This window comes from Macaca thibetana, chromosome 3 (assembly GCF_024542745.1).
Source record: "Macaca thibetana thibetana isolate TM-01 chromosome 3, ASM2454274v1, whole genome shotgun sequence".
In the NCBI taxonomy this organism is placed as follows: domain Eukaryota; kingdom Metazoa; phylum Chordata; class Mammalia; order Primates; family Cercopithecidae; genus Macaca; species Macaca thibetana.
Window position 1 is genome coordinate 43244685 of NC_065580.1, and position 9283 is coordinate 43253967.

At 34.1% G+C, this 9283-nt stretch overlaps 1 protein-coding gene across 5 annotated transcripts in view; it reads left to right on the top strand.

Moving 5' to 3' along the window:
* Window positions 1-8968, top strand: part of TFEC (transcription factor EC) — a 206313-nt gene extending 197345 nt beyond the window's left edge. For all 5 annotated transcript variants that reach the window (XM_050785136.1, XM_050785137.1, XM_050785138.1 and 2 more), the window contains 3 exons: window positions 993-1068; window positions 6892-7039; window positions 7985-8968. In XM_050785136.1, the coding sequence (XP_050641093.1) occupies window positions 993-1068; window positions 6892-7039; window positions 7985-8365 (605 nt within the window). In that variant the 3' untranslated portion in view covers window positions 8366-8968. The remainder of the gene's footprint in view (window positions 1-992; window positions 1069-6891; window positions 7040-7984) is intronic.
* Window positions 8969-9283: the final 315 nt, after the last annotated feature.

Consider the following 9283-nt stretch of genomic DNA (forward strand, 5'->3'; position numbering starts at 1 on the left):
GATACCATATACAAGTATATGTTATGGTTCTTGATATTAGGAATATAGAGTAGAAGACTGCTCTTAGAGAAGAGTAATACAGGAAATTTGACAGATATATGTTTTATGTTGAATATTTACGATGTTCAGAAATTTGCCATAAGCAATGAATGTATGGAAATGCAACAAAAGAAAACAGTCTCTGAATAAGAGCTGATATCAGTAGTTTTCAAAGCATTGGCCCTACAAAAACAGTATGAGCATCACCGTGAAACTTCTTAGAAATAGAAATTCTTGCCCACTCTTCTCCCCCTACTTCCAGGACACACTCAAATTAGAATCCTTAAGTGTGTGGTGCAAATCTGTTTTAATAGTCCTTCCAGGTGTGTCTACAGAGTGCCAAAGTATAACAACAAGTTATTTATATATTATTGGAAACTAAAATAGAAAAATAAATTTATGGTCTAATCAATATACATTTATTTACCCCCTCCTGTATGTCAAGCTCTCTGATGATACTAAAATAAGTAAGTTAGGTCCCTGCCCTCAAGGAGGTCATAGAGTCTAACTGGATACACACACCTACTATGTGCTAAACATTGTTAGACTTTGAGGACAGTATATGAGAAGAGTAAAGAGTGTTGCATGACCTCAAATGATTACAATCTTGATGGATTGACAAATTGTCAATGTATGAAATAATCAAACAGATAACATATGAATATATATATACACATTGCATTATGAATATTATAGTATTTTAAAGAATTTTAAAAAATGTTTTGTGACAAAATGTTGTTAAAACAGTGTAAATTGTATATTTATAATTCTAATATTGAAACTTTTACTTTTAGAATAAAGAATTTTTAATTTATTCTTGAGAAGTATTATCATTTGACTAAATGGAAAGTTTTTTGCCCATTGTTTTTAAAAGATTATTAAGAAAGTTTACAGATGACCAAAAGTGAACTGTGCATTAATGAGAATAATCAATAATGTTTCTTCTTTAATAGTTGAAAGAAGAAGAAGGTATAATATTAATTACCGAATCAAGGAGCTTGGCACTCTTATTCCAAAGTCTAATGATCCGTGAGTTCAACAATCATTTCTATAATAATGTTATAATTTAAAGACCCCCAAAAATGAATGGGAGGGAAAAGGGAGGAGAACCAATGACTAGGAAACTAAGCAGCTTATGGCAAAAATAAGGCTATTGCTGGGCTCATTTTAAAATGTCTATTCCAGGCTGATTGTTATTGAGCATCAAGGCTGTTACAAGAGTTGTCCATTTGAGCTATAAGAAGTAAATAAGTTATTTCTCCTCAATTCATAGTGAGTCTTTCTGTAAGGTGACAATATTTTCAAATTTAGTGATAATGTCAAATATTATTTATGATACGGACTGGTATATTCAATTTTTATGAGTATAACAATTCTCCCAATTTAAAATTTGCATGCAAGTGAAAATAGAATTGTTAGATTTTCCAAGGTCCCCAAATTTTGGAGACACACAAGTAACAAATGGAATTGTAAAAGCATATTGATTGATGCTGACCAGGCTTTGTGCTGTATGCACAAAATGTCCATCAAACAAATTAGTTACTCTTGTAAATATTGAGAAATAAAGTGTTAAGTTAAAATATTGAATGTTTCTTTAAAAATAGAACACCTGTAATCCCAGCACTTTGGGAGGCCGAGGTGGGCTGATCACTTGAGGTCAGAAGTGTAAGACCATCCTGGCCAACATGGTGAAACTCCATCTCTACTAAAAATACAAAACTTAGTCTGGCATGGTGGCGCATGCCTGTAATCCCAGCTATTCAGGAGGCTGAGGTGGGAGAATCGCTTGAACCCAGGGGGCAGAGGTTGTGGTGAGCTGAGATCGTGTCGCTGCACTCCAGCCTGGGCAACAGAGCAAGACTGTGTCTCAAAAAAAGAAAAAAAAAAAATAGTGAAAACATGGAATCTGTAGCATTAATAATGATTTGAAAATATTTCCTTAAAACTGAGAATTATTTTTTTCTCCAAATACTGGATATTATTCATTATCCAGAAATGATCATGTTTGATAAAGTCATACTTGTGTGCCAGGCACATTGTCTCATGCCTATAATCCCAGTACTTTGGGAGGGCCAAACAGGAAGATTGTTTGAGGCCGGGAGTTCAAGATAGGTCTGGGTGCAATCCCACCTCTAAAGAGAAAGCAAGCAAGAAGGAAAAGAAAGGGAAGGGAGAGGAAGGGAGGGGAAGGGAGAAGAGAGGAGGGGAGGGGAGGGGAGAGGACGGGAGGAAAGGGAAGGGAAGGGGAAAGAAAGAAAGAGAAAGAAAGAGCAAGAGCTGGGCGTGGTAGCATGAACCTGTACTCCAAGCTACTCAGGAGGCTGAGACACAGGGATCACTTGAACCCAGGATTTCAAGGCTGAAGTGAGCCATGATCGCACCACTGCATTCCAGCCTGGGTGATAGAACAAGACGCTGCACCTCCCCGCCCCCCCCCAAAAAAAATTACATTTGTGAGATTTTGAAGCACTTTTTCTCTAAATCCGAATTTGCTCATTTACTTGGACAATTCAACAATTCGTTAGAAAAGGGAATGCAATATATGTCCTTATGTACATATTAGACTGCGAAGACATTTAGGGTCTGAAGAGCTCAGGTCTAATTTAGACTCTACTCCAAACTCTTCAAATCTTTTAAAGTATCTAAACATGTGACTCTGTTAGCTAAAGAAAACGCTTGTCTTCCCTATATGCCTGTGTTTTTATAAAAATAAAATCAAATAAGGTATATGGGAATAGTTTGCAAGTTACAAAGTTTTATGAGAGATTATTACTCCAAATTTTAATAAAAACTTTATCTAAAGACTCCTTTCTAGTTCTAATTCATTTTCTAGAACATGGGATGGTAAGCATTTTTTGTATAGGGCCAGATAGTAAATATTTCAAGCTTTGTGGGCCATACAGAAAGTCTTTGTCACAATTATTTAACTCTGGCATTGTAGCACGAAAGCAGACACAGACAACATGTGAAGGAATGAGCTTGACCACATCCAGTGAAATGTATGGACAAAAATAAGCTATGGGCTATAGTTTGTCTACCCTTAGTCTAGAATATGAAAATTCAATTTACTGTAGACTCGTATCTAAAAGAGACCAGAATTGGGAAAACCACATTGCAAGCATTGTTTTTCTCTTCCTTACGAATCTCAGAAAGAAGGGTTATTATTTGTTTTAATTCTATTATGTTGTATGTAGGAAATAACATTTATTTGGGGTCTAATGGAAAACACATTAATTAGATGTTGAGTATGTCTATACATGGATCTTTCTGTATATCACAGATAGAGAAGACACTTCATTGAAATGTATGGCATTCCAAAAGTCTCAGTACTAATTCTGTTTAAATACATTTTATTCCTTGGCTTGCTGTGGTCTGACCTGTTACTCCCGTGTCCCTTTTTAGGGTTTAGCAATGAGGGTCCCATGGTTGAATCCAGAGCATATCCTCTTAAAATGGACTTTACCTGAGAACCATGGTCTGGCTCCATGGACTAAGGAATACTCGTCTACGTGACAAAATTATTTTGGATCCATTTGTCACATTTTCAAATGTTATTAGGGATAATCTGAAAGTCACAGGAAACAAGAATGCTGGGGAAAGGGAAGGGTAGCATAGAGGAGGCAAATTTACTTTGAGGGTGAGAAAAGGAAAGAAGAAATGACATTATTATGTTATGACAATGAGAAAATTAACAAACAGTGGATCTGGAAAAAAAACAAAAACAAACAAAAAAACCCTTCCAAGATTTTAGTTTGAGTTTAACAAATTTTTGAATAACTTGTTGAACAGGTGACTACAACCATTAAAATGACTAAGAACAATTTTTAAAAATAAAAAGTACATCAGAGTATACAATTGTCTAGTATGAGATACTTCAAATTATGTGCCATACCTATTAATGGGTCATGGAATCACTCAAATGAGACAAATGCAGCATTTTAAACAAAAAAGGAAGAATAGCATTGAAAATATAAGAGTATTACATGTAAAGAGAATAGGAAAGCTCTGTGAAATCTTTGTTGCAGTTTTATATACTAAGAGTGTGCCAAGTCACTATATAAAACGTATTTCTTGTGGCAGATGCATTTGAAAGGTGGGAAAGCCACAGTTGGCAGAAGAAGTACTGAACTGAGTGAGGAAACCTGGGGCTTATCTCCTAAACCCCATATACTCTTGGGCAAATGGCAGCAACTGTGGCATGGTTGACCTTTGAGTACCTTTCCAGCTCATGATTGGAAGATATTTTGGAGTTGGCTTAGGAAATAAAAGTTAATACCTGAAGATACTTTGAATTCTATGAAGTTTTTATTTTTATGTATCGAAACATTCAGAAAATTCCATTTCTTTGCAGGTCATAATGGTGAGGTCAGAAGGAAAAGTAATACAGAGAATAGCTGTAATTGAGAAGTATAGGTTGAGAAAAGTACGTGAAAAAAAAAACACGACCAGGCAATGACAATCTCTTGACCAGTGTTAAAAAAACAAAACTCCAACAAAAATAACAATCAAAGAGAAAGCGTGAAGAGCTTCTACAACATGTTGTAGTTGTCCTCTTTAGCTTTCTTGGAAACACTTTTGTCTGTATGTGTTTTTGTGAGCCATGTTTACAAAAATTACACGAGTAGAAATTTAAAAATAGTATTAGATCATTAATTACTCTATTACTCTTGTTTTTGCACTTTAAAAAGTTTTCTAAATAGTTTGAAGTTTTTTTACTTTATCTTTCCTCCCCTCTACAACCAAATTCCTCCTGCTTTTGTGTAAGAATGATAGTTGGCACAGCATATGAGACCTGACAAAGCTTTCTAAGTCAGGAGTCACAAAATGTTGAAGCAAAATAAATAAATAAATAAATAAATAATAAAAAAAAATTCAGACCTGTCATAATATTTTTTTCTCTCTTTTTAAAAATCTTTTTAAAATTATTTTTTAATGCTTTTAAGTGGATGTGCACTCCTCAGATAACAGATTGTACATTTTCCATAGCTTTGCCTGGCAGCACTCCTTGCTTACTCCAATTTATACATTTGTATTATCTGCTCTGACTGTAAATGCATTCAGGCTTTCAATCCACCAAAGTTTTAAGATCTTAAAAAATTGTTGTGCAGAAAATGAAAGGCCAGCATCAACAATCAACACTTATTCTTTAGCCATGCCTTTATTGGTGTGTCTATATATGGTACCACCCTATGTAATATTTATAATGCCTCTTTGCTGAAATTGTTTTGGGAGAGAGGCAAAAGTCTCTTCAGTAAATATAAAAAAATAAAAAATAAATTAAGAAAGAATCTTGTACATTAAAATGTCTTTAAAATAGAGGAACTTAAAAAACGTATTGTAAGTGACATCAGGTACAAATTGAAGGGAGGCTCATTGTGTGTTCTCTACCACCATTTTGAAGATTTGTTTTTGAACTAAATAGTACTTTAAACTTCAAAGTTGTCTAGGGCTATCTTTTTTTTTTTTAAACATATTTCTCTGTCCTCAAGTTTTTCTTCCCATGGGAAAAAAATGACACAACATAAGGGTCCATAAGGCTTTTGCTACTACTTAAATTTTAGTTTAGAGTCCATTACATGATTCAGTTACAGATACTTAGTTTAACACCAAAGAGAGCCTGTCTCTCCCCACGCTTCCCACCACCACCATCCCACCCATTCCCCTCAGCCCCCGTGAGTGGAGTGAGACCAACAGCCATTATAGCCTTAAAGAAATGACAAAGCATTTTCAAACTTGCGATGTCCGTTGACAATGTTTTGGTGCACTGCAGTAGAACAGAGCTCTTATCCAGGCTTCCAGTAAGTATTTTCACCTGCTAGTAGAAAAATGTCTCTTCTTTTAATATTTTACTGCTAATGGCATTGTCTCATCACTAAAAATATATGTAGAAAAATGTTATATTTCCCTACCTGTGCGCTTTACACTATACTAAAAACATATCATGACTCTAAATTAAAAATGCATCCAGGTTTTCCAACAACTCTGATTAACACTTAGCAATTAGTTTGGACTCATTCTGCAAACATATTATTATTTCTCATGCAGTATTACATTCATTAATGTATATTTTCAGATACCAAACTCAGTAGCCTCTTCCACAATGTCATAGCTTTAATTTCTTCTGTCTTAAAAGTAAGTTTTAATGAAATGATTTCTTCTATGCTAAAGCCTAAAAAGTTATCCAGTAATGTTTAATTATATTTACTTATCTTAAATGTATTTAAAAACAGCTACTCATATCAAGCCTTTAAAAAGTTTTGATGATGTTTGTACAGAAAAAATGGCTGAATGGTTTTAGAAAGTTTGCTCTATTACATAAAGTGATGTTGCCAGAGTCTGATTTGTTTCACAATTGCTCAGGATCACCATTCAGGAGGGACTTTATTTTTTTCTTAGAAACATAAAAGCAACCTTATTAGAAAATAGGTTAAAAGATTGCTACATTTGAAATGATCTTAAAAAATTTAGGCTTAAGTCCTCAGTAATGTACATTTCCTAGTTCATTAATGCAGAAATACTGCACATAGATTTTAATCTTGGAGTTAATAATAAAAGCAATTTTCACTAAAAATATAAAAACTGTAATGGTAGAATCATGATATTGCATTTAGCTCTCCCACAAAAAGTCACTTTATTACTTTCTTTTGACACTTATTTTCATTCTGGGATTAATTTTACTATATAAGGGCTTCTTAACTATTCTATTAAAATTTCTATTCAGAAGCAATAATATCTAAGAGTGAATAATAGTCATGTAAATCATTATTTCATATTAATGTAAAAGATTTTGTAAGTTCTTATGAATTCTGCTGACATGCACAATTGTGAAAAGGTTATCTCTCCGTTCTACAGTGATATGCGCTGGAACAAAGGAACCATTCTAAAAGCATCAGTGGAGTACATCAAGTGGCTACAAAAAGAACAACAGAGAGCCCGAGAATTAGAACACAGACAGAAGAAATTAGAACAGGCTAACAGGCGACTTCTACTTCGGATTCAGGTTTTTATAAGAATGTTGCCATGAGCCACATAGCTTACATATGACTCAGCTGTCATCAGTTTTCTTCATTGGTCTCATTTATTTTTTCTCTTATTAACAATTATTTTTCCTTTTGAAGGATAATTTTACTGCTTTTTAGAAGTTCGTGAATTGGATTGTTTCAATTAGGTTTTGACTAGAAATCCAGGATCAAGATAGCTGAAAATGTATATATGTATATACACATATGTGTCTATATGTGTGTGTGTATATATATACATATATAATGACAACAACAAATTACAAAATGCACAAAATATAACACATTTCATAAATGCACACATTATTATCCCAATCAAATAATAATACTAAGTAGAACGCTTGTTTCTCTAGATTATATTGGACATTAAATTCTCCCCTCCTTCTTTCATTTCTTTCCCGACATTGCTATGGTTTTCATTGCCTCAAGGAGTGTTGTGCCAGTTTATATTAAGTCACTTCTCATCTGTTCATATAATCCAAAATATCAAAACATGGGCTTTTATAACTCTCAAGATTTTTTAAAAATGTGAGTATGCTTAGCACCAGGTAAAGCATTTACTGCTTCCATGAAAAGGTCCTGCATTTACGGTGAGAAATTAATCAGGAAGAATAAATAGATGACTTTCTGCTATCTCCAAATGGCTGTATTGTAGTCTGAGCCACTGTGGAACTATCATCAGTCATAAATTCCTTTGTAGAACAATGAGACCGAACTTAAAAAAAATCTGAATAATTTTCTCAGAGTTATTTTTCAGACATCAGAAATGTATCAATTTCATTATTTGCAAAGATTATTCATAATTTGCATTGCATTATTCTTCATTTTAAATGCTTGTTAATATTTTGATTCTATGTCTGGCTTATTCTCTACTGTTAAATCCAATTTCAAAGATGTTATTTAATGATTCTCGTTTGAAATTACAGGAACTAGAAATTCAGGCTCGTACTCATGGTCTGCCAACCCTGGCTTCACTTGGCACGGTTGATTTAGGTGCTCATGTCACCAAACAGCAGAGCCATCCTGAGCAGAATTCAGTAGACTATTGCCAACAACTGACTGTGTCTCAGGGGCCAACCCCTGAGCTCTGTGATCAAGCTATAGCCTTTTCTGATCCTTTGTCATACTTCACAGATTTATCATTTAGTGCCGCATTGAAAGAGGAACAAAGATTGGATGGCATGCTATTGGATGACACAATCTCTCCATTTGGAACAGATCCTCTGCTATCTGCCACTTCGCCTGCAGTTTCCAAAGAGAGCAGTAGGAGAAGTAGCTTTAGCTCAGACGATGGTGATGAATTATAAGAAATAAACAGACCCAATTCATCAACTGGAAAGCAGTTCTATGCTGGTGCTGTGCAATTATGCTCTGTGTTTCATATGTTGCTTTGGCTTATTTTTTTCCTAAAGGAATGTGGTGTTCATGAAAAACTGATAGAAGCAACAGAAGAGTTCGCAGGAAGAAAAATCATGGTGTTAATGAATTATTGAGGGTGGAAAAAAGGTGTTTTCTTCTTTGACTACAGAGTCCAAATCCACTTAAATTCTGTTTTACTGGAAAGAGGGACAGCATAAGAAATAGCTCTTTATTGATGCTTTAAAAGCAGCAACTTCGTGGTGTACTACTGGAACTAATGACTGCAAAGTATAAAATGACTGAAACATACAAACCGTCTCTTAGTTATTCATTTCCATCTTCTCTTCAACTTTTACATCAGTCTTCAAGAATCAAGATCAGCATATCAGGTGGTCATTGCCTTTCTCCACTGTCTAGTAGATACGTCTAAAGTTCAAACTTTATAGGAGAAATAATGATATAATAGATTATCTGTCACTTGCGGTTGAAAAGCAAATCTACAATAAATGTGAGAATTTTCCACAATAAAATATGGATGACTTATAAAAACATTGGTTACTAAAATTAGATCCTCATTTCTTTAGTTGGTTCAATTACACTAATTCTAAAAGCATCCATGCATATTTATATCTCCAGACTCTGTTCAGGAAAAGGAACTCATTCAATATTTTCCTCAGGAATATGGACCAGAATTGTATCCCTTCACACAAACATACACCCACAAGTATGCACATAATTCAGGTAGTACATGTTCTTTTGTTTTCTTCATTCTTCTGACTGCATCAGAATCACATTCCAAATTCTCTTTTCTTTATTAAGAAGAGATGTCAGACCATCAGTTTTAATAAATAAAATATAAAATGTGC